At 45.6% G+C, this 25136-nt stretch overlaps 1 protein-coding gene across 1 annotated transcript; it reads left to right on the top strand.

Moving 5' to 3' along the window:
- Nucleotides 1–1971: 1971 nt before the first annotated feature.
- PXDC1 (PX domain containing 1) lies at nt 1972–24835 on the top strand. Its single transcript, XM_032182089.1, has 5 exons — nt 1972–2248; nt 13131–13222; nt 13464–13581; nt 17580–17691; nt 23148–24835. The coding sequence occupies exons 1-5, from the start codon at nt 1993–1995 to the stop codon at nt 23263–23265; spliced, it is 696 nt and encodes a 231-aa protein (XP_032037980.1). The 5' UTR covers nt 1972–1992; the 3' UTR covers nt 23266–24835.
- The last annotated feature ends 301 nt before the right edge of the window (nt 24836–25136 follow it).

Genomic DNA, 25136 nt, shown 5'->3' with positions numbered 1-25136 from the left:
TCCAAAAAGGGGATGTTGTGCTTCTAAACTTACGGGATCAAGACTGCTTTTTCTGGAACAGTATCGTACTCTTGGGGGAATAAGGAACCGATCCTACGAATTCTACATGTACGGCATTAGTTATAGGAATACTTCAATTTTTCATAATCCTAAAAATCAGGATCTGGCACCAGTATGTCAACTTCAAGCCTTCTGGATGTAAAAATGTTGGCATAGGCTTATTTTGTCATGAGCAGGCAGTGACAGTCACATAGGGTTTAGCGCGATCTGAACTTTTTAATAAAATTGGAAGGGTGGCACCAGTCAGACTGAAAGAAAAATTGAACCAAACATTTAATGACTCAAGCCTACAGGACACTGCACATCACCCATAACCCAGCAAAAGTGGGTCTGCAAGACCTCTTAACTGAGGAATCAAGCTGAGGCCAGAGCTTTGGTGAGGTGCTGAGAGCCTCGGAGGTCTGGGAGTTGCACACACTTCGTGGGCAGGCTGACAACAGCAAAACTCATTCTATAGCAAAGGCAAAAAATACCAGTAGGAATGAGCAGAAGTCAAGCATGCGAATAGTTAGAAGCAACTCAAGGCTGACATCTCTCAGAAAGGGGGGGGGGGGGGGGGACAGTCTTACAGCTCTCTTCCTAAAAGTTTCAGTTCCCTCAGATACATACCTATTTCAGGTTGCCACAGCAACTGTCAGACGAGAAGGCATTTTATTTTCTTGTTTTATTTTTTCCATGGAAGAGCTGGGGAGACCACCAAGTGCTGGGACAAGAGGAGAGATCACAAAAGCCCGTCCCGAACAAAAAGCACTGTGCCGAGATCCTCCTGCAGGACAAAGCTTCGCGGCGATTCCTTTTCTGCGGAGCCGCATTGCACATTCTGGCAGCCCATACCCGCGGCACGAGGGGTGTCTAGCCCTACAGGGCTGCGAAAACCCTTTTGTGGTGAGCCAAGGTGAGGTGGGTGGGCCTCGCTGCGGAGCGAGGCTGCGGCGAGCAGGCATGTGTGTCTCTGTTTGGAGAAGCAGGGCTCTGCTATTTGTGTTCCTTACATATGAGACTTTCCACGTTGCCCACCTCGTCCCGATCCCTGTCCCGCAGGGTGCTCCCTGCTGCAGGCCCCGCACGCAGAGGCCTGTCCCAATGACACACCCCACATCACCGCGCTGTCATTCCCTACACCTCCAGGAATGTACACGTCCTTTTTGCAGCTTCCAGGCATTTTCTGGCACCCGGGTGTCTCCCCCCACATTTCCTTGCTGTACGACCCCACAGGCACCCCCGGGGTGCATTATGCACTGCTTGGGGGCACCCATGTGCAAGGGTGGGCTTCCCATCATGGGCAGCACAGCTGGATCTCAAATGGGGATGCTGGCTCATGGGGCTACCAAGAGTCCTTGCCGCCTTTCTCCTTGTCACGGGCTTCCCTTTCCCCACGGATGTCTCTTTTCGGGCTCCCCACGGCACAGGGGAGCCCTGTGGGGTGCTGGGTGCCCGCAGCCTCTCATGCAGCAGCTGGAGGCTTCCTTCCTCAGCTGCCCTGGAAGTTTGAAGAAAAAAAAAAAAAAAAAAAAGAGAGAGAGAGAGGAAAAACAAAAAAGACTTCTAGGGTCACTGGGAGGGGAAAACCAAATTCCTCGTCACGTCTGTGGCGTCTGCGAAACCGTCCCGGGGAGGAAGAGGAGGATCCCGCCGCCCTCCGCGGGGCCTTCGGGGGCGGCGGGGGGACGGGGGGATTTGGGAGGGTTTTGGGGGGATTTGGGGGGCCGCAGCCCCGCTTCCCCCTCCCTGCCCGGAGCCTCCCCCCCTGGCGGCGGCGGGGAAGAAGGGGCCGGGCCGCCCTGCTCCTCCGCCCCGGGGGTGCGCTGGGTGGCACCCCCCATCCTCCTCCTCCTCCTCCTCCTCCTCCTCCTCCTCCTCCTCTTCCTCCTCCTCCCCTTAAGTGGGGCGCGGCGGGCGGGGCGGCTGGCTTCGCCCTCCGCCGGCGGCGGGATGGCCTCGGCCGTGTTCGAGGGCACCTCGCTGGTGAACATGTACGTGCGGGGCTGCTGGGTGAACGGCATCCGCCGGCTCGTCATCAGCCGCCGGGGCGACGAGGAGGAGTTTTACGAGATCCGCACCGAGTGGTCGGACCGCAACGTCCTCTACCTGCACCGCAGCTACTCCGACCTGGGGCGCCTCTTCAAGCGCCTCCTCGACTCCTTCCCCGAGGACCGGCCCGAGCTGTCCCGCTCCCCGCTGCTGCAAGGTTTGGGGTTGGGGATGCGGTGGAGGTGTCCCCCTCTCTCCCCTTCAGCCCCGAGGGGGGCGAGGGGACGGGACGGGGCTGGGGAGCGGCGCTCTGCGGTCGGCAGCTCCTGCCGGGCTGTGCGTGTCTCGGTTGGGTTGGTTTTTGGGGTGGTTTCGTGGCTGGAAACGAGCGGTCCCCCCGCCGCGGGGGTGGGCGCTGGGTCGTTGTTGGCACCCTTGGGGGTTCTGGGGGGGAGAGGGGCTAAGGGGGAAGCTCCCCAGCTTGTCGGCAAAGGGGGTGGGAAAAAGGGGAAAAAAAAAAAAAGAAAAGGAAAAGGAAAAAAATGGAAAAGGAAAAAAAGGAAAAAGGAAAAAAATGAAAAAGAAAAAAAAAAGAGAAAAAAAAAAAAGGAAAAGGAAAAAAATGAAAAAGAGGAAAAAAAAGGAAAAGGAAAAATAGGAAAAAAAAAAAAAAAAAGAGAGAGAAAAAATGCCGTCAGCGGCTCTTGGCAGTGGACTCTCGCGGCGCTGGGAGCGAGCGCAGTTGCTGCCCTAACTTCGTGCAGCGCAGGGCAGTCCCAGCAGCCGCGGCCCGAGCCATTTTCCTTCTCCCTTCCCGTTTCGGCAGCGGCTGGAGCGGCCCCGGGGGGGCTCCCCCTGCTCAGCCCCCGCTCGTTAACCCGCGGGGTGCCCTCCGTTTGCTGCGCGGCCGGGGGCTGCCTGCTTTTATCCCCGTCCTCGGCTGTCTGGGAGCGGCAGGGCAGCCCCGGAGGGCTCCCCCCGGCCGGGTCGTGTCCCCCCCCCCGGTGCCGGTGGCATCCCGGGGCCGCGGTGTCGCCTCCCGGCCGGGCACCGCCGCCACTCGCGGGGGCCGGGTGCCCTCTGCAGGCGGCGGGCGCTGGGGATGGGGCCCCGCTGGGGAGCTGGGGGCAGGCAGGATCGGGCCCTGGGGGTCCCGGACTCCGGCCCCTCGTTAAATTCGTCCCTCAGCGCCTCCTGCAAGAGCCTGGAAGCGCAATGAGGCTTCTGTGGAGTGCTGAGCTGGGTTCCTGCATCGCCAAGGCATCGTCAGGGCAGGTGCAGCCAGGTGGGGTTACAGTCGGTGCTTGGGGTGTGCTCGGCAGGGCCAGGTGACACACGATGTTGGTCCATGAACAGCTGGGAAAAACATCCTCAGATCCTGCCCGAGACCTGGAGCCAGCAACCTCCGCTTGCCCCTATCTCGGGAACAGACCTGGAATGAGCCAAAGCATCAGGCCAAGGTTTGAAAAATTGATGGCTAATGTAAGCAGATCGTGATCTATTCAGCATGGTGAGGAGGTGGAGGTTAAATCTGCTGCAGAGACGGAATCAAAACCCAGAATAGTTTGTAAGCAGTCACGGCGTGCCTCACAATTTCAGTAATACTCTTTAAAATTAAGGTGCTCCTGGGCTGAAGAAAATTACTTTGCCAAGTGTGTTTCTCTGCCTGGAGAACACTTCATCACGCCGGCATTTTAAACTGAGTGCCCACAGCCTTGTGTAACGTCATGAAGCTGAAACATAAAAATCTCATTTAACCGAGTGACACTGATGCAGAGACTTGGCTCTAAGCACAGGCTGCGTGGCGCATGTCTGCTCTTGAGAAAACTTCTGGGGTAAGCACGGTTTCTTCATGTCCTGTTTAAAAGCAGAGGTAAAGCTCAATGTGTTTAACCCAGCAAAAACACCTGACAGAGATACAGCCTTGCGCGTGTTAGCATTCAGTCATATAGATCTGTGTGTGTTTATATGCATACAGATGTATGTGCATATGTATGTGTGTTTGTTGGTGTATTTATCTTGGGCTTTCCGAAAGAATCTGAATATTAGCCGTGCCTTTTATCTGGAGGAAGTGGTTAAATGCTGCAAACCAAATTTGCATTGCATTGAAAGAATGCAGTGCTCCTACAGATTTGCTTAAGGAGCATTAGAAGAACAAGAATTATCCCGCAGCTTGGTCATGCTGCGGTGTGTTACAGTAAAGGGATGTGCTTGAGGAGTGCAAGGTTGAGCTATTTGATGTTACTGACTTCTTTTTGGAAGAATTTATATATTTTTCTTAATGTGAGCAATTTTAGGAAGAGTTGGTTGTCACCGTTATAGCTGGTTTCAGCAAACAGCCAACACCGAGCAGCAGTGTGCTCCTTTTCTTGCTCAGCCAGAGCAAACAGCACAACCTGCCTTCTCCTTCCATTTCTCCTCCCCTGCCCCTTTCCTTGCCCTCCACAATCTCTCCCTGCCCATACTTAGACCCGCAGGGCGCTTTGTGGTTGCAGAGGAGGGGATGGGAGGCACCGCTTTCGGCGTGCGCTGTTCGTCTCACCCCTGCTTTGGCAGGAGAAAAGAGGAGGTCCCTGTGGGGGAGCAGGGCATACACGCAGCCTGGTCTTGTCTTTGATAACTAATAACAGCACATGGCACGACGCGCTCCGTGCCTGCATCTGGAGCGTGTTATGATGCTGAGGGCCAAGGATGTTCAGCGACACGAGGCGTCTTACTAGTGAGCTCGTAAACAAGGTTAGATATGTGCATACCTGCAGGGTGACTAAACATGATTCACTGTGATGTTACCAGTAACTTGCTAGTATCTTATTTGTGTCTGAAGCGTGCCCAGCCCTTGCTGTAGGCAAATGCACAAAGAGGCTCACAGACAAACACAGGCTAGTTCACTCTTGATGTTACTAATCTGTCTGTGCCTTGCTGTATGCAGAATAAACAATGTTTGTATTTAAATCACTGGATGAGAAAGACAGCCCCTGGACTTAGGAGCTGACTTTATGTTGGTGATTTAGAAGTCATTGCAACAGACCCAGTAGGCGCTGGAAGCAAAGTATAAATCTGGAAACGCACTTCTTCATTTTTCCCTTCTGTTTTCTCTACCTCTTACTTCTAAGGATTCTTGGTTAAGATTTATCCTGGAACCTGATCCAACGTCAGTGCAGTCATCAACCTGTGAGCTCATTAGCAACCTTTCAGAGTTTGGGTTTGGTTTGCCCTTGGAGTGGCAGGGTGTTCTCTGGCAGCCCTGCTCTGCCCCATATGGGTCTGTGCTGCCCCATACCACTGCTCTGTTGCTTTCATGATCGGGACAGAAGCTCAGATGCTCTTCCAGCGTGGCTGTTCATCCCGTGCCTGGTGCAGCTCTGATACTCCGAGCTGTCAAGTCAGAAATGCTCTTCAGTCTTACATGTTTTTTTCTTCCTAGATGGACTTCCTTTCCAAAGTGCTCATTCCCTCCCCTTTCTTCTTTCCATCCCTCCTCTGACTCATTCTGCTCTGTTGTGGCCTTTTTTTCCCTCGCTCTCCTTTTTGTTATTGTATCTGCTTCTCCGCTTGCTTTCCTCCAGCTGCACTCCCTTTTCTTCACCTTCACCAGATTGCTGCCAGTGGTGTTTACCTGGAAAAGCTCTCTGAAACTTCTCGGTTATCTTCTGCTGTGCTGGCACTCAACCTTTGTCCAGCCGTACAAGCTGTCCAGCAGCCGTGGAGGCTTTCCATGGAAACTCTGCGCCTGTAGCTCGCCTGGTAGCACAGAGGACATCACCCATAGCAGCCCCTGGGCAGTCCTTCCTGGGTGACTAATGCAGAGCTCAAGCTCTGAGGCTTGTGCCTGCCCTGCGGCGGGGTTGCCTCATGTGGGAAGCAGATGATCAGCTGTTTTCTGTGTTCGGGAAGCACATGGGAGGCTCCTCCGGGGCTGCGGTTCAAAGGACCTGTCCCAGGGACTTTGTTTGCCCACGCTTTTCGCTGTAAACGTTGCGTTTTTAACGTACGGTTTTCTATATGCTGCATTGTGCTGTTGTTGTTTACAAGGCCGTCTGGGAGGGTGATTTATGCAAAGAGGGAGCTCTACACAAGCAGCACAGTGGTTTTCCACAGACGGCAGCTGTTTCGGTGCGGTGACAATGCAGATAAATACACTGCATCTATTGTGCTCTTTCCATTGTTGACATTGTCAACAGTTCATTAGTGGAGCTTGCTCTGAGCTTCTGTCTGGCAGACAAAGGATGCCGCTCTCGGTTATCAGGCTCTAGCAGTGCTCTATGACTGAAATTAAGTTTGGGGCTTCTGCATTTTTTTTTTTTTATTGGCTGAATTTCATGGTTCATCGGTAATGATGGAGATACATGAAGCTTGCTGTGTTGTAACAAAGCTAGGCACAAGTTGCCTTTTTGTGGTGGGCTGAGGCAACCAGGCAATGTGTCTGGGAGGATTTTGGTGGGAAGGAATGGAAATGAGGTTGTTTCCTCGTGACAGTTCTCACCTGATAAGGAGCTGGCACTAAAAATGGTTGTAGGAGCTTGCATTTTTCATCAGGTGCTGACTGCTTTGTTCACTTTTATCTTGTGCTTCTTTGACATCTCGTTTCTTGTGGCTCATCAAGCATCAAGGCAGGGAGCTCTGCGGGGAAGGTCTGTGCTGAGCTCAGTCACTGGGAGGTACCATTTCCCCACGTCTAACACTCACACACACGTGTGAAAAATGTGTGTAAAACCCGTCAGCTGGAGGTCTGGACTTTTAACTTGCTTTTAACCCGCCTCCTGTGCTTTGCTTGGGTGTGCCAGCATCCTCAAGTGATCCTGAGGATCGATTTTAGCCAGACAGCTGTTTGAATAGTACTTTGTGCCATCCGTATTTTCACACCTGCGATGTATGAATTGCCAAAGAAGTGCTCAGCGTTAGAGCTGAAAGCACACAGTGCAGGCAGGGCTTTCAAAGCTCTATGTCTTTCAGTGTCTAACAGACTCATATCAATGTCAATATGCTCATTGCTACCTAGTAAGACTTAGAAAAGCATGGAGTGGCTTACTTGCATTTTCTGAAATCATCTCTCTCTCAGAAACACTGTCCCTGTTTTGTTCCTCAGCAATCCGGGTTAAGAAGAGCAGCAAATGTGCAACAAACTGCAGACATCCAGCCCCCTGCACCCCTCTTTTGAACTCCACCATATCCTTTTGACTGCTCCATGAGCAATGCCAACAATATGTATCATGTCAGTGATACTCCATGAATAGTAAACCTTTTGTAAAGGTTTTAGAGACTGCAGTTGACTGCTGTCATACAATATGGATGGATTTCCTCACGAGAGGAAGGGGCAAGTGCATCTGCCCCAAGAGAAGGGTGCAGAATAATTAGGGAAGAAGCATCAAAGAGGAGCTGCCAGTGCTGCTGGACTAAGACTAGAGCCACAGCTAGCTCTGGGATCCTGTCCGTCGTGATGAGAACCAGATGCCCCAGAAGACATCATAAATAACCAGCAGAGAACAGAAGAGTGGCTATCCTGGTCTCTGGTAATTGGAGAGCTGATATCCCTGATTGGCCCTAATTATCTGCCCTTCTCTGGGTCTTATCAAGCCTTTGGACTGAAGGGATTCCTGTGGTGTTATTTCTGCAGAATTATTGAGAAGTTGTGTGAAACGAGCTCTTACCTATCTTCCTAGCAGAGTGGCAGTCATCTGTGTGAGACAGCTTATGCATCTTCCCTAAAGATCTGGGATCCCTAATTGCCGCTCACTGACTTGTGCAAAGAGATAAGGGTGGGCTCAGGATCAGCACCTATAGGCCATAAATCTTTATTGCAGTGCGGATTTAGCAAAACACAGTAAGACTTCTGCCTCTATTTATCTTCTACTCCTTTTTTCACTTTGATACCCGTTCTGCAGTTTTTCCTGCAGGGGACTGAGAGGGGATTGGGTGAGGAGGGCTCAGTGCAAAGGTTTAATCTTCATGTAGATACCGAAATACATAGCATTTGTACTGTCATCTCCAAAAAGTACACCTTGGCCTCTGTCCTTGCTCAGTCTCCTATACTTGTTGAACTAATTTTGAGAAAATAGGAGATCTCTTGGACATTCTTTGCTCCTCTCCCGACCAAAAGCCTCACGTGGAGTCCTTCAGCCTGGAGGGACAGGGTTTGCCCACAGTTTGAGATCACGGACCTAGCAACTTGTACACAGCAACCCCTCTCCAGACAAACAGATGACTTTGTGTCATCATTGAGGGATGGCGCATGAGGCAAATTTGATTTAGGCATGAACTCACTCACTAGAGGACTGCTGAGACAAAGCAGTCATCGTGGGCATCAGCTGTCAGGACCACATCGTGATTTCATTACAAGCTATGCAGTGGGTTAAATGTGGCTGTCAAAATATCATTAGTTGCAGGTTTGGTGGCTCATATGGCAGTAATAGGACAGGCTATCAAGGCTTGTGTGTTGACATCTTTAACTGGCTCCCAGTTCGCTCTCCTCCTCAGCTGAACTCGTTTCCTGCTCATTTTCAGCTCCGGGCCTCTCTCCCACGCCGTGACCCAGCGTGCCAGGGACACAGCTGCATGCTTGATCCCTGAGTCTCCTGCAGCTGCTCTGGCACCAGGGTCCCCAAGCAGGAAGGATGCTGCAGGCCTGAGCTGCTGTTTGTGCTGTTTTTCCAGAGGTGTGTTGTTGTTACGTGTGCTTGGTCTCAAACTGGGCTAATCCTGTTCACCCCGTCTTCAGGACTCTGTGTGGGGTTCTTGATCAGGAAAGGGGTAGGGGGGATGTCAAAATGATCGTCTCCTCCCTTAAAATCAGCTTGCTAGTTCCAGGGGTTGTGTGCACAGCAGCACACTGCTAAAACCAAATATCCCAGGTACAGGCAAGTGCCACCCTTGGTCACACAGTGTGTCTGTATTGTCCCTCCCATGACCCAGCGTGTGGGCTCCCTTGTGTGCAGGGTGAAAAAAAAATCTTAGAGGTTTGTGGTGTTTGGCAGCAAAAGGCTTTGTGGTTAAAAAAAAAAAAAAAAAAAAAAAGGGAGCCAGCAGGGCTCCAATTTACCTCAAGCCCTATAAACATAGGTGTTTATAGTATTTAAATCACTTGAAATGATAGTTAATTGTCCAAGCACAGTATGGGTAAGAAGACAGAGAGCAAAGTTTTCCTGGGAGGAGTTTGCACATGTTTTCAATTAGCAGTCAGACAGCAGCCAGGGCAGAGGGAAAGGCATGAGAACAGCGTTTCGCCATGACCTCACTAAGAGATTTCCTAGCCTTCAGCTCAGCTCTGTTGCATGACTGAACAAGTGGAAGAAAGCACAACTGGTTCCAGGCTACTGGTAGCTTTATTAATGTTTTCTCTTTATTTCAGGGCGAGCTGCCTGAAGAAAGGTTCTCGGGGTCAGAAAGTCCCTGATGGAAAGATAGGCACGTCTCTCAGCTCTATGGGCAGAGGGACAAAGGCATCAGGACATGCTGTAGCTGCCGTACGGACACTGCATACGTGGCCAGTGGATGTGCAGTGAGTGCAGTGTGCTCCAGATGCATCCAGCTTGTGGTGTGTTCGTGTCAGGATTAACGAGAGCTGGAGGTGCTGGACTGTCTACGAAGGCAGCTGGCACGTGCATCGTGTCTGTTTGTTCAGACGTTTCCAGCGTCTGGAGATCCTAGACCAGTTTCTGGTCTTTTTTTTCTTTTCCTCTGCCTTGTCAAAGCCTCAGAACGGAAAAAATAAGGCAGCCAGGGGAGAAAGCCCCACTCAAAGGGCAGCCTCTGTGCTTAATCAAGCTGTTAGTGAGGGCTAGAGATGGAAAGCTCTGGTGCAATTGTGACCTTTCTTAACATGAATCCCAATTCCTGCTTGAGTTGGCTGTGTGGTGCCTGGGGGGGAAAGGAGCTTGCAGCAGGCATCCTGGCCTGCAGGCTCTTACATCTCCTGCACAGGCTGGGATTTCCTGAGGTGAAGTCTTTGACAGGGCTGGCTGAAGGTATTCCCTTAATTGCGCTGGCAAAGCAGAGGCAGCAGTGTGCTGCAGCAGCGTGGGAGAGGAAATGAGTTGCAGGGGAGGGTGAAAACACCGTGAACCAGCACTGCTGCTGGAGACTTCACCTCAGGAACCCATGGTGTTGTTTCCCAGGCACGTGTGTTGTGGCTGATGACAGCAAGCAGTCAGCAAGTGCTGGAAGGGAGCAAAAGGAGGGATTGAGGCCTCCGTCCCTGCCGGCTGTGTGGGCAGGCAGTGTCTTGCTCAGGGTAGTGCAGATGTTGGGCTGTAAGCAATCCCTCGGGGTGTGGGATCGCAGCCCATGACGAACTGAAAGCCGCCAGGGCATCTGTTAACTCTTAAAAACAGAGACTTTCAGAATTATGATAAATGAGGGCCTAGTGAAACTTGGTAGCTGTTGCAGAAGAAATTACAGGGCTCAACATATATATATAGTGAGTCAAGTGGTTTCTGTGCGTTCGGTCTGCAGACGTATGGAAAGGAAAGCTGTAGCCCTGCCAAGCTCAGTTCCCTGCGACTGATCGTGTAAGGTCAGCAGCCCTACACAGCAGAGCTGTGTATCCATAGTCCTTAAGCACACGCAGAGGCATCGGTCCAGGCAGATGTATCGCTTGCTCTTCTTCCTACGCTGTCTGCCTTTTGGTTTTGATATTAAAAGCGTCGGTAAGGCACAGCTCTTACTGTGTCAGATGTTAGAAGTTGGCCGTGCCAGTTTCCGTGGGTTTGCATGCCTGGTGCCTCTCCAGCAGCTCGAGCAAGGAGTACACAGGGGCTGGAAATCCCTGGGGAAGGCAAGAAGCTGTAAAACCTCCTACTGGGTGAGCTGCGAGCATGCCACAGGCTGCTGGTCTTCTCCAACCTCCCTTGCTGAAGCTTAAAAAGGCTGTGCGGAGCTGCAGATGCTTCGCCTGATTACTAATGAGAGAAAATCTCACTGCTTGGCTGGTTGCCCTCTGAGTAGGAATGTGCAGTGCTGTTGGTGAGGTGGACTTTTTCTTTTTTTTCTCTCTTTTTATTTTGGCTGCTCTTGATTTGATGAGTATCTTCATTTGTTTCAAAGCATCCCTCCTCCTGGCAAAATACTCATTTCACCAACAAGTGCTTATTTGGGGAAGGCTCTGAGGACAAGGGCGGATTTGAGAGCACATCCCTGGTGGGTCGGTGGCGAGGGGGCCTGTGTCCCTCAGCTCTCTCTGACGTGGGCTGTGGCAGGGGGACAGCATGGCTTGAATACCACACATGGGCTCCTGAGCTGTGTGGCTGTTGGCAAACTTTTTTTCAGGAGGGTGAAAAAGATTAATTTTTTATTTTTGAATGGTTTGAGCTTCTGTCAGATGTGGGCTGGGAACATACTTGAGAAGGGGCGACACGGATCCTCCCAGGCCCGCTCACACCCAGCAGTTAGGAAGATGAAGGGTGCTGGTCTGCAATTCAGGTCTGAGGTGTCAAGCACAGCCCTGCTAATATGCAGTCTGTGGACCCATGCAGATGAGTTAATTTGTGTTTACAGCCTTTCAGAGAGTTCCCATGCAAAGCTGCTCTGCCATGGTATACACCAGCCAAAGCAGGATGTGCCGCTGCCATGCTTACATGCCTGTGGGTGCGTGCCGCTCTGCAGTCAGGAGAGGGAGAGAGCTGTGCCAGAGGAAGAAGTGGTAGTGACACTGACAAAAATGGCAAAATGAGGGACTATTGAGCAATAGAAAGACTTTCAAGTAAACCTGGCTGCTCTGGAGACAATCTCTGTTTTATTTAGCACTGTAATCTGAGGAGAGCTGACAGTTTCCAAGTCACGCTTTTTTTGTCTGGAAAGTTTGTATGTGGTCACGTCACACCAGTAACGCAACATGGACTGATGCAGACAGAAACATTTCGTGAATGTTGGCTTGAGATTGTGTGTATTTAACAGCTCTTTCTCGTCTTTTAAATACAGAGGTGGAGATACATGCAGAAGACTGCATTTAGAAAGCTTAGTGCTTACAATGTCAATATATTGAGGTCGTTTCTAACAGCTTGCCTTTTGGATGTTTTTCTCTTTTTATTTAGATGGCTTTGATTTATTGGGTCTTCTTTTGCTCCTTTTTAAAAATATTTTACTTTTTGTTTAAACCAGTGAATCTTGTTGAATTTAGTAGTCTCTTAGGTATTTCTTTTCACATATGTATCTTGTTCTTTGGAAAAGCGGTGCAAATGTAGAAGCAAAATGATGATTAGGTTAGAACAAGTGAGTTACAAAGACCAGAAATAAAAAGGCTGTTAGAAGGATGTGAGGTACTGGGGTTTGCTTCTCCTCATTTTTCCTGTGCGTGCATATGATGTGCTAGATTTCCCTGAGCTTGCCAGGAAAGACAGAAGTTACATATGCCCTGCAGATTATAAATATGAAATTTCTACAGTATTACACTTGAAGATCCCTGTATTGAACAATTCAAAATTAGAAGCATTGTAATGCGTCATTCAGGACACTAGAATGCAAAAATTCCTCTTTAATCCGTCCTGCAGCTCTGTGATAATTCAATGATTTAAGGGAAAAAAAAAAAAAAAAAAAAAAAAAAAAGAAAGGCAAACAGTTGTTTTGCACTTGGAGAACATGGCACTGAGAAATCTTCCCTGGACTTTTCATTGGTGTTTGCATTCAGAGAAATACAAGAGTGCTCTCGAAGGCTTTTGTTTAGCTTGTGTTTAGTCTTTTCCTCTGATCTGTGGGTTGCATTTTTTGGCTTCTTTGGGCTTTCTTTCAATTTTTATTGACATTGAAAGGATGAATCATGGTTCTGGGAAGAAGAAAACAGGCATTTTGATTATCATTGCTGGGAATGCTGTGTAGTGAAACTGTGGGTGAAGGAGTAGGCAGTTCTACTTCTGCTTGTCTTGCAGCTCCTAAATGTGATCATAAACAGCTGAACTTGTGTCAGGCCTGCAACTGTGCTAGTAACTACACCCACCTTAGTTTGGGTACACATTTTGTGATCAGTGTGGGTTAAAAGGCTTATTTCTGGAAGGCATAATATTTGAGGTCTTTCCACATCTTCTTGATCAGCTGCTTTTGGGTGCTAAAGTGTGTGTACACATGAAAATGTGCTTTTGCCTATGCTCACAAACTGTTTATTTTGTTTCTAGGGCTCATCACTATAAAAGAAGCCCATGACATAGAAGCCAGACTCAATGAAGTGGAAAAGCTTCTGAAGACTATTATAAACATGCCGTGGAAGGTGAGTAAGTCAAGTTCCACACTTAGCCTGGTTTGACTCCTCCTTGATGGTGACACACACTCTCATGCCGATTAGAAAGCAATGGTTTTTGCCAAACTGTAAAAGAAGCAACAATTTGAGTGTCTTGCAGAAGTGATGAGTGCCTGAACCATGTGATGACATCTCCAGGCAGTGGGATGGAAAGGGAAAAGAGGAACAAAGCAAACTACTGGCAAAATAATGGACGTCTTTCCTTTTTTAGTATTCAAGGTCTGAAGTAGTCCTCACATTCTTCGAGAGATCTCCTTTGGACCAAGTTCTAAAGAATGACAACGTCCATAAAATTCAGCCAAGCTTTCAAAGTCCAGTTAAAATATCAGGTAAGAGTTGTTTGCTTCCTACAGTCAAGACAAGAATTAAAGAATGAAAATGACTGCATTTGCTGTTCCCTTTGTTCTTTCTCCATCAGCAATTCAAAAGATAGTTCTCCATAGTCTGCTTTATAACATAGAACATATAATTAACCTTGACATACTAGGCAATAAAATGACAGGTGAAACTGAAAGCTGAGTTCAGAGAAACAACATGAAGAAAAGGCAGTCCTCACTATTGTCGCATATGATAGTGTTGTTACCACTTAGGAAGGAGATTTTGAGCTCTTTACGCAGTTCTGTAAAAATGTAAGCTCACTGCTCAGAGGCTAGCAAAAAAGACAGTGAGAATATTCAGAATTATTAGGTAAGAAATTAAGAAGAACCACCACATCTTGAATACAGTGTGCTCTGGTCTCTCTATCTCAGACAGGACATAATTAAATTTTAAAACATACAAATAAAGGACAGGGGCTCAAATAATTGGACAGCTTCTCTACAGACAAAGTTAAATAAATAAATACGTTTCAACTTTGAGAAGACATGACAGCAGGAATGTAATGGAAGCCTACAAAGCTGTGAATGGAAGGAGGTTGATTACCCTGTACTTGTCACCAAACAAGAATTGTAGGTTGGTAGATAACAGCGTTTAGACAAACAAAAGAAAGGTTATAATATTATGTTGCTTTCATCTGGAACACGGTTAAAGAATGCAAGTAATTGTCATAGGATATCATGGAGCTGAAAGCATAAACGACTTCAAAAAAAAATTAAGAAAATGGAGCAAAAGTGCATTGAGACCTGTCACAGTTGGAGACAGCAAGTTTCTAAACCCGGAGGGTAAACTGAAGACCAGTATCACTTCTATACTTGTCCATCCTTTCAGTCTGCCCCCCTTAAATCTGCTACTGACTGTTGTTAAAAGGTCTGTGGATATTTGGCTTGCATGGTTTTGTATTACTACACTGAAAAGCTTCCTTTGAGCCTAGCGGGAACTGCAGACTTCTCCTTTGAAGGTTGCAGTCTGTGACCTGTCCCACAAGGTGGCAGTTTTATTGTCACCAGAAGAGTTTATTTTGGTGGGTGAAATAAGAGTGAAATACTGCATAGTCCTCCAAGGTGCCTAAGATGTTTAATATTAAATACATCGGTTTCCGTAGGTACTAACCATATATTAGTTAATGACTGGTCAGTGGATCAGCATGCTAAGGATGTTAATGCTGCATCTTAAGGACTGATCTCATAAACTGTTTAGATTTTTTTTTTTTTTTTTGTAACTGATCCTGAGCTCTGGTTATAAACAAACTAGTCATGGGTTAAATATCATCTTCATAAATTGGTAAATCGCTTGTGAACCTACCAAAAACTATTTAGAAAAGTACCATGTAACACAGAGCCTCGATGAAAAGTGTGGTTTTGCCAGCCTGTCTGGGCTGGTGCCTTCTTGTAGGGCCCCCAGGGCCAGGCTGCAGTGCAGGACAGGACCAAGCTTGTCGAGAAGAGCCTCTGGGGTCATACAGCCAAGGGGGTGACGTGGGTATGGCTCCCTGGGCATGAGAGATGGGAGCCAACAAGTGCATCTGACGCTCCGCCTGAGAGCAGGGAGGTTTGGGTGATGTCTTGAGCTGATATGGAAAGCACAGGTGAAATTCCTCATGTGCATGTTTCCTAACATCAGTCATCCTAGGCTTTGCTATGTGCTTTACTTCTGAACACCTGGATGTTGGCTCTTGAGAGCATAGTCACTATTTTTGTCCGGAATATGTTGCTACTCCATGAGAACAGAGGTTGCAAAGTGGCTCCTAGTACCTGCCCATTATGAAATGAAGGATCCGAACTATATGCTATAAAAATGTACCACTGAGAGCAGCCACGCTTTTAAACCTTGTTCCTTTTGCAAACAGGTAAATATCAAGAACAGGTGTATTTGGAATTGCATTGGTTAAAAACTGCACTGTTGCTTTGGCTTGATTGTTTTTGTTTGTTTGCTTTGGTTTTTGATTTATTTATTTTTTCTTGTTTGGAAATATTTCCTTTAATTGTTGTGAAGGTGTGTACCCCCTTGGGGCACACATACTGTGCATGTCTGAGAATGCCACGCTTGGGTACAACAGAGAAGATGGTGGAGATGAATCTAAATTCACAGGGAGGGTGTCTGGCTGAGGGACAGGCTAGCAGTACAGGGAGGCCTTCTGCGTGTGAAGGAGCTGTGGAAACCATGTTAGCTGAACACTAACATGTTTTGTTTTAATCCTAAATTAATTTTCATAGTCGAGTCATACCTAATTAATTGGAGGAAGATTGGAGAAAGACCTATATGGCTATTCAAAAGCATCATGTGGTAATTTTTTTATCGTTCAACTGGCTGCTGCAAATAAATTTTTAAAACATAGGCGGAAATCTGATAATAAATTGGTCTCTGCCTCATCTGAGTGTTGCGCGCTGGGAATGGCTTCAGTGTCTGGAAGTGCTGTCAGTAGATGGCAGTAAATGTTAACGTCCGAAGCAGTTTGCATTGCAATGAAATGCTGTAACTTTTAGGTCATGTCAAGGACACTAGGAAAAAACTGTGCGCTATTCATGTTGGCCGTAGTGCAGCTTTTTGCACGGCTGCAGACTCGGAAAACAGGCAAACACGTTTTGTGCTCTCTGAACAAACAAGCTGTCCCCTCACGTGGTCCGGTTCAGGGTGGTAGGTGATGGGGATGAGAGAAAGCCCCCATCCTTTGATGAAAGCTCAATTTGAATGTATGATGTAAATTTTATTCTGCAGTATGATGTTGGCTCGAGATGAGTCATGACTGAAGGTGATTCTGCTGCTTTTCAGTGTTTTTACCACCTCAAATGTATTCTGCTGAAGTGGGTTGCAATAAAATACAGATTGAAAGTTGAAGATTACTTTCTCAAAATATGAAAGTGAGTTCTGGCTTTACCTTTAGGTAGTAATATGCAAATGTGCACTTAAAAATTACCTCCTCTCTGCTCCCCTCTCCTGCTCATTGCTTGAGCTGTGTAGTTGAAATTGGTGCTTTTGAGGCAAGGTCTTAGGCATTATTCCCTGTACATATCTCTTCTCTCTACCATATTTACTGCCACAGAAGAATTTCATTTTGCTTGTACTGATAACTCAAGGATATAACAAAGGGTCCTCTTACTTTGAAGAAATGATCGGTCATCCTGCTTAAGCTGGTGCTGATTTAAATAGAGAGCATTTTCCTTTTGTGTTGGCCCTAGCCTCATCTAAGATTGTGTGACCAGAAGAAAAATCCTTGTGATTTGCCTAGTTTGCCTTTCTGTCTAATACAGATGTGGATTAACTTCTCATTGATATCAAATACTACTCTTTAGTTAGCAGCTCTGTCCTTGGCGGTAAGTCAGTGGAATTAGCTGTAAATTTTAGCTCTTCTGGACTGGAGCTTCTTACACAGTAAGAAACAAGTAAGCAGAGAGTAAGCAGAGTTGTGGGCAGTATAGCAGATGATATTGTTTTACATGACTTAAAGATGCTGGTTGAATTAATTTGGAGGGTAACTTTTAATTTCCTGTTTATCTCCTGTTGTGGGGTTTTTATTTATTTATTTATTTATTTATTTATTTATTTATTCTTTTCTGCTTAACGTGTTTAAGACTTGGAAATCTGTCCAGGAAAAGTATCATTATGAGAAGTGGTAGATTGCAGCTATATAGATGGGCTACCACTCTTCTAAAAAATGATGCAGATTTTGCCACTGGCATTAGTGGGACTGAACCTGGGTTTTGCTTCAAATGCTCTGTATCAGGAGTTGTTTACATGAATAAAACTACTTAAGTGCTGGCAGTTTGTAGGTGTTAGAAGCTATGAAACAAACTCTTTGTTTCTGCTTTCCTGTGCAGATTTTCAGTGTCACATGCATATCCCATTTCATAATCATTTCAACTACATATGACATGCAGTTGTTTTCCAGCTTCCTCTTTTTTTTTTTTTTTTTTTTGGACTCTCATCTTGTTTTTCTTTCTTCCCCTGACAGAAATCATGCGATCAAATGGATTTTGTTTAGCAAACACTGAAACAATAGTCATCGACCACAGTATACCCAATGGAAAAGAGAAGCACCTGGACGTAGACTCAGCAGAACACTTGTAAGTGTGGTTTGTCCATGAGTCGTGCTGTCAAGTTTGAGATAAACTCTCAGTTTTTGGCTGTTTCTTTCCCTCTATGCCTTTGCCAGCAAAATATTTTCTGTATGGGAGCAAGACTAGTGCAGTTGTCATTCCAGCTGATTAAAGATTACTGGGCATGGTTGCTAAGGCTTCGCAGCTCTTTACATTAAAATGTATAAAATGGCTGTCTGAGAATTATTGACCCCAGGGAGCTCAATCCTCTGTGTATCAAAAAGCTGTGACTGTCATAGGGACCCTGACAGGTGAGAACAGAACAGCTTTTTCTTTCTTGTGTGACTGTGAAGGAGCTGACTTGATCCCAGATTTGGAAGCTGGAGAATCCTTACTGATGAAATATCCCAAATATTTAGGAAGCAAAACACCATCCTTAGAAGAGGGGGAACACATCCCTGAAAAAAGGAAGCTGGGCAGCTGCTCAGGTGCTGCCACATGCTCTGAGTTGGTGAAATGTGTATTTCATTAAGAAGGGGTGAAGTTGGATTAGCCTTATTTGTAAATTTTGCTTGTTAATGCATGTGGGTATTCTGGGGTCAGAGACCAGTAACCAGAAAGGTTTTCATGTACATATAAAGTCAGTGACTATAATGACAGATGGGCACCGATGGCAATAGGCTCCTAGAAATTTCTGTGATGGAAAGCGATTGATATTTCAATGAGCTGCAGGTAATGAAGCTTTTAAATATTTTTAATGAGAAACATTGACCTACATTTTCATTAGAGCAGTCAAAATGATGGAAACAGAGTGCTAAATGCCTTATAGAGGCTTTATCTTTGAATACAAGGCTGTCTTGCCACGTTTGAAATGTGATCATTGCCAGTCTGCAGAAGGATTTAGAGCTTGACGAGATTTTGTCAGGGGCTGAAATGTATCTCTGGCTCCACTGTAATTTCTTTAAAGCCATTCTATTAACTTTTAAAAGAACCAGGGTTTTATCACTTACTGTTTTGAACCTAGACCTTGCTAACAGCATTAAGCTCATAAGCTTATATTAATGAGGTTGAAATGATGTGCTGGAGATAATTCTATGTGGCCAGTGTCTGGAAATTAATGTTGACAGTTCACAGTGGATCTTGTTTTAGTGCTGAGAGTGATAAATAATTGGAGCAGATTACCAAAAGGCAGCAAAAGACTTTCCATTTTTACTATTTCAAAATATTTTTATTTAAAAAATAAAAAAATAAAATTAGTCTTGATTTGAAAAATGTGCTCTGGACCAAGCAAAACTTAGTAGTATGGGTTTGGAAATTGCTGTCATCTACTTGTCATCCCCTTGTTTGTCCTATATAGAAGGTCAGAAGATACTAAAGCCAGTATATAGTACTAAATACTAAAATACAGTAAAAACTGGAGGATCCCTTTGTTTTCCCAGAAACTGTGATAGAAGAAACAAATCCAGGATAACAGCCTGGCTTTGTGGATTTGTATCTTAACTTCCTGAAGGAGGTTATATCAGAAATGAAGAAGTTAATAAATGTTAAATGTCTGTTGTGCATGGTACCCTAAATTTGCTCTTCCTGTAGCTGTATATTGAAGCTGGAAAGTAGTAGTTAGGAAGTAATGGCATTTGTGTAGAACAGCTCTTTTGTAAAAATTGATTTTTTTATTTTTTTTAAAGAAAAGGTTTTCTATGTTGTGCTTTAAGTGTAGGTTAGTAGCCCAGAAAGGAAGTTTTAAAATCTTTCGGAATCCTATTCAGTTCCCTTTTGGTCTCTGTAAAATTGGATTTATGGGACCCATGTTTTCTGTTCTGAAATTAGAGTTAATTCCTTGTGGACTTGTATATCCTCAAATGGGAACTTTTTCCTTTCAGCAACATTAAACTCCATGTGGGTTTTGGCTGCGGATGTGCTTGAATCAGACATTTTGCAAAGCAAACTTGTATTTTTTGGATAGAAGCACTTGGATCTTCATCAGGTAGCATTCGTTTGCTGAGGCCCTGCTGCACTGCTCAGCTGCTGGACTGCCTACAGTGCTACCTACCAAGCAGCCCATCAGCTGAAAAGGCTGAAACTTCTTACAGAAGAAACTAGTGTTTTTGCAAGTTGGAGTTGCTTACTCTGTTGTTCTGAAGTACTTGCTTTCTTCTTCCACCATTTTTTAGTTGCCAGTACACCGTACTATTGCAAAACGTGGTGAACCCAGTGCGTTTGGTCTCCAGGTGCCATAAAACAGTCCTCTTATATAAGCTTCTTTCAGTACTCTGTAGACCTCAAAGAAAAGGTGGTGAATAAGCACATACGAACTCTGATTTTGTTAGAGAGAGAACCTTTCCCTGCGAGGACTGTTTGCACTTCTGGCTTTCCAGCCAGCAGCAGGCAGCAAAGGCTTTGGAGCTGGATGTGCTGCCTTTCTGGCAAACTCATTCCAGTGACAGATGTGTATTTTCAGGACGGTGCTGCTGTCATCATTAGCATCTTGCTATCCGTGGGAGAGGCTTTCATGGGTGGCAACGCAAAAGTAGGTGGGAGCTGGTCAAGTTAGATGCCGAATGTTTCCAGGAAAGCAAAATCCTGCTCTTGTCAGGAAAAGAGCTTTGCAGAACCCTGTGCCCATTTTTCCTTTCCAGCAGCAAGGAATCCTTTCTGCCTACCCACAGCATGTGAATGCCACAGCTTTGTACCTTGTGTGCTGCTTGTAGAACCTTATTGGTAAGGTTGAAGAACCACAAAATCTGTGGGCTCTTCACGTTGTAATAGTCTAGTTTTCTATAATTGATAAGAGAGGGAAAGAAGAATATGAATAGCCTTCTTGCCTCCTCTTCTGGCTTTGTCATTCTGTCTGCCTCACTGGTGTTTTATAACCTATTGTTTCTGAATCACTGGTGGTCTGTAAGATAACACAACATCACCTGTGAAATAATTGTAGGAAACTAAGTCAAATTTGTTCTGTGCACCTTCACACACATAAAGCTAACAAACAGCCTGGTGGGAGTAGAGGAATGAACGTATAAACCTTCAGTGTTCGGTGTAATTTTTATGTGCTTGTAAGTAAAGAGCATAGTGACAGCACTGCAGGAGAAAATGCATGATTTTCTGTTCAGAAAGTGGTGGTCCTCATCATTAAGAGTTGAGAATGACCAGACAGGAGTGTGGAAAAGACAGAGCTGTCCATGTCCATATATTCCAGGATGTATGGACACTGCTATCCAGTAACCCATGATGCTTCCAAAGAAAGTGAGTTTTGGGGAAGACATGGAAGTAGGAGATGTTTTCTGTTTCTTTATCCTACCATGCCTGTTTGTGTCTTCTGAAATACCTGAGTTTCAGGGATATCTGAGTCCTAGGGCTTTCTAGTTTGAAGTTAGAATGAAATCTGCAGTTGTCCTACTTAACTGCAGGAGTTTAAGTAGTTGATGTGAAGATAGATGCAGTTTTAAAACAAATCATTTTAAAGCTTTCTCTGTTTACCTGTTATTCGGAGAGCTGAAGTATGCCAGTCTAAAAAAAAAAAAAAAAGTTAGAAAATATGTCCCCTAAAGGGACATATCCAATAGTCAGAGCTAGGTTAGAAATTATTTTTCCATCTTGTGCAATTTTTTAGTTTCCATTTTTTCACTCTGTATTAAATGAATGCATGTTCTTTCAAAATACTAAAGTGACAGTGTACGAAAAAGAAATTTGACAGTTCTTCAGGTCCCTGGCCTGAACTAAGATGAGATTTAATCCTTGGTCTGAAGTGACTTGCTCTTAACTGCTAGGCTATCTGGGAAGAAGTAAAATGTTTTCTTAGTGCAGAAATCGCAGCCTCCTTGGAACTGGAATGTGTGTCACTGAGGAAAGTGTAGGTTTTAACAAGTTGATGCCTTCTGGTTGACAGTAGGCATGAGGTGCTGAGTGATCTTTGCAGAAATACGAGTTGTAACACAGGAGGTAGGAAGTGAGAAGGAAAATACCAAAGCAAATTAAACCAAATTTGGGAATCTCTGTATTCAGATATCCTCAGCTTATCAAAATCTAGATCTCATGCTATGGGGAGGATACCAAGGCTCTGTGGAAAGGATGCTTTAGTCATTGTTTCCTGTTTGTCTTAAACATTTGTCCTTATAGAAAAGCCAAATGGAGAGAAGGGACTCATAGCCTTTCACTTCATAGGTACAAGTTCAGTCTGGATACAAAGGCAGTTTCTGTTCCACTTTTGTGTGGGAACAGAGGCATTTCGTGTTGCTGCCAAATGCTCTGAGAACAAAATGGAAGAATGTGGACCTCAGTTTCGTGACTCACTTTACCAGAGTTCACTTGCTGCTTCCTTCCTTCGTCACAACTACCTTTGAAAATCAGAGAGGATGAGAAGATTTGCGTGTCCTCACTGTCCTGTGGTTGATTCATCAACACCAGGCTGTGTTGAGGAGGAGGTGGACAGGATAAGTTCTGAGTACTTTCTATGGAGCTCTTCCCATACCACAGGGAAAGCTCTTCTAGACTCATAAAAATCCAGTTTCAAAGGTATTCAGAATTGCCTGATAAGAAAGGCTACATCCTATGAAATCATTCATTCATTAGTAGGAGAGGAGCCCTAAGAAATTAAAATCAATTAATAATGGTTTTGATCCAGGTCACCTCCAACTCAACACGATCACCAGATGTCATGAGATAAGTTCAGGTATTACCATGACAAGTGCTGTGAAGAGTCAGTGTCATACGGGAGAGGAGTGATAAAAGTCCCTTCCACTGAAGACTGCTGTCCAAAGAGATGTGGAACTGGCTCTCCTAGTGTGCTGTGTGGCTGTGTTTTGGCACAGTTTTAGAAGGGAATAGCCATCCTGTTTTACTGAAAGTAAGCTCTTTTGCCCATTCATTTCCACAGGTTACAAAGAAGCAGGTTTTCTTTGTAATTAAGGACATGGAGAGCAAAGTTTTTCATTTCTGTCTCAACCCTCTTTAGTAAGTGCTGGATCTGGGTTTACTTAAGTGGCAGAAGATGCCATTTCTGGTCTCTCCACACTAGCACAACAATATGTAGGCTGAAACTGTAACTTAATGATTCATGGTTGATCTGCATGGACCTTGTTTGACAGCTTCTAAAGTTTAAATCTCAAGCTGCTGAGAGACGGAGATACTGATGATTTCATTCAGAAAAGGGTTGGGACTCTAGATCTCTGCCTTGCAAACTGAGCTTTGCAAAGCTGAAGCTGCAAACGAGCATTAGAAAGACTATCACAATAACACTACTCAGGTGCAAAGGAAGTCAGTGCATTATATTTACTCAGAAATTTAACCTGAGATGCCAGCAGAGGCATTCTTGCCTGCAGCCCTTATTCCAAATGACCTCACAAATGTCTTTTCTCAAAATTTCTAGGGATCAGTCTTCAAATATTCTAGCCTTCTCTTCCCCCAGTACCTTTCTTCAGATTCCCTTGACTTTTTAAAAATAAATATTAATGACTTAATGTCTTTTTGGTTTGGTTTCTCCTTAGGTTTGAGAGTGTGAGTGACTTTACCTCAGAGCTAGAAGACAGTGATGACCCAACAGCTTATGTCACCAACTTGACGTACTACCACCTGGTCCCATTTGAGACGGATATTCTGGACTGAGGCTGTTCAGTGTTGCAGTCAGCCAGCATCCAGCCAACCTCTTCGTCCACAGGTGAATTCTCTGCTCTCTCCAGCATTGCAGCTCTGTGAACATGGCTGTGCAGACAGGACCAACAGCAGAGAAGTTGCAGCAAGTACACCACAAAGCTGGCTTCGGAGTCTGGCCTTCCGGTGTGTCTTGCAGAGACATCATGTGAGGAGATAACTGCTTCGCTGCTGACAACAAACTCGTTTTCCATGAAAGCAAGGCAGCAGAGGCTTCCTGGGGCTTGAGGAAATCTCTGCAATGTCTGTGGCAACTGTGACTGATACAGCCATGAAAACTCGTGCTGTGGTGTGCTGTCACCCGTGCTCCTTGGCTTGCAGTGCAAGTTGAGGCTTCCTCTTTCAGGATTCCACCAGATGTCTCGACCACACTTTTTATGCTATGTAAACGAGAAGGCAAGCAAACCAGCTGAATTTTGTCAGTTCCCTCTGCGGTTGCTAAATGGAGGCTTTGCAGGTCACTTTTTGCTCAGCTACCGGGTGACTGGTGCCTTACATGAGATGTCAGAAATACCATTGAGTGCCTCCAGGACACAGGACACATGAGCTGACTGCTTTATTTCTTTTAATTGTGGGTTTTTATAAAATCCCTGAAGAGATGACTACTCTTACCCTCTTTCCATGAGTAAAGCAGACAGCAGCTGGCATTGCAATGGACTGCACACAATGTTTGGGTACCTGGATGATGTCAGAGATCGGGAAAGCTGATGGAAAAGCTGAGCTGCCCTGCTAAGAATGGTCAAGGCTATGACAGGCACTTGGATATGAATTTTGTCACGTGGACCAGAAAATGTGAATGGTGCTTACAGTTGTTTACATCAGAGAGATAATTTCCTATGCATCTTTCTCCCCAGAGGATGGGGAGGAAGCCAATGAGATTTATAACGTGTTTGGACTGAAAAAGAATAAGCTACAGTGTGTCTACAGTGGTAGGACATACACTCTCTCCTGGGCTGGTGAAGCTCGAGGAGTCTGTCTAGCTTTCTGGGATATGCCTGGGGGCCTGGTGCAGGCCTTGTCACGTAATGCTCTTGGTTTCAGTGGCATTAAGACAGTGGGAGCAAGAGAGGGATTGGACCCTACAGCATCTTGGCTACTGAGTAGTGCAAGGTTACAACCTCTTCGGGGGCTCTCTCTTGGGGAGCGCTGTGAACTCCCAGCTCTCATTGTCAGTGTTCAACACTCGCCAGCGTGACCTGTCATTGGGCTTCTTGTGATCTGATTGCAAACGTGAATTTGAAAGGATTGAAACGAGGAGGAGTGTGTTTTGGATGTTTCCTTGTAATGGGGCTTGTGTGGTCCTGAAGAAGTTGGTACAATTCCTTCTGCAGACTTCTCATTTCTATCTGTAGAATAACAGTCAAACAGCATTTGCTAATGTAAATAATAAATTATTGAGAACCCTAATTCTTTTACACAGTATGTTTTCAAAATATATTTTAATGAAATAAAATATAACTCGCCTTCAGTAAAATTTCTGCAGCTTTAAATGGTGGCTACTTTTTTTTTCTCCCCTTCTTGTTCTTTGGGGACTCTCTCACAGTCATGCCAAATTTTCATTCTTTCTCTAGCAGTTTTGGAAAAATGCTGAGTTTTGGGAACTCTTTCTATGCTGCTCCACGAGTATGTGCCATCTCAGCATTATGGACAATACATGCGCAGCCTCTTAGCGTAACTGTTGATCTTGTGAATGTTGTTCAATACCACTAAGTTTAGTGGAGGAATGCTGCATCATTACAACTATAAGGTAAATCAAGTCTGGCACTCACAGTTTTTAAAGATAAAGCAGATTCTTGTACATAACACTTCTAGAATAGAAAGGTGCA

Source organism: Aythya fuligula, chromosome 2, assembly GCF_009819795.1.
Source record: "Aythya fuligula isolate bAytFul2 chromosome 2, bAytFul2.pri, whole genome shotgun sequence".
Taxonomy (NCBI): domain Eukaryota; kingdom Metazoa; phylum Chordata; class Aves; order Anseriformes; family Anatidae; genus Aythya; species Aythya fuligula.
Note: the sequence above shows the minus strand (reverse complement) of the source record. Positions and strands in the feature narration are given on the sequence as shown.

Coding starts and splice junctions, on each gene's coding strand:
- PXDC1 (XM_032182089.1), top strand. CDS start 1,993: ATGGCCTCGGCCGTGTTCGAGGGCACCTCGCTGGTGAACATGTACGTG. Junction 13,223..13,463: donor TTATAAACATGCCGTGGAAG/GTGAGTAAGTCA, acceptor TTCCTTTTTTAG/TATTCAAGGTCTGAAGTAGT. Junction 17,692..23,147: donor GTAGACTCAGCAGAACACTT/GTAAGTGTGGTT, acceptor GTTTCTCCTTAG/GTTTGAGAGTGTGAGTGACT.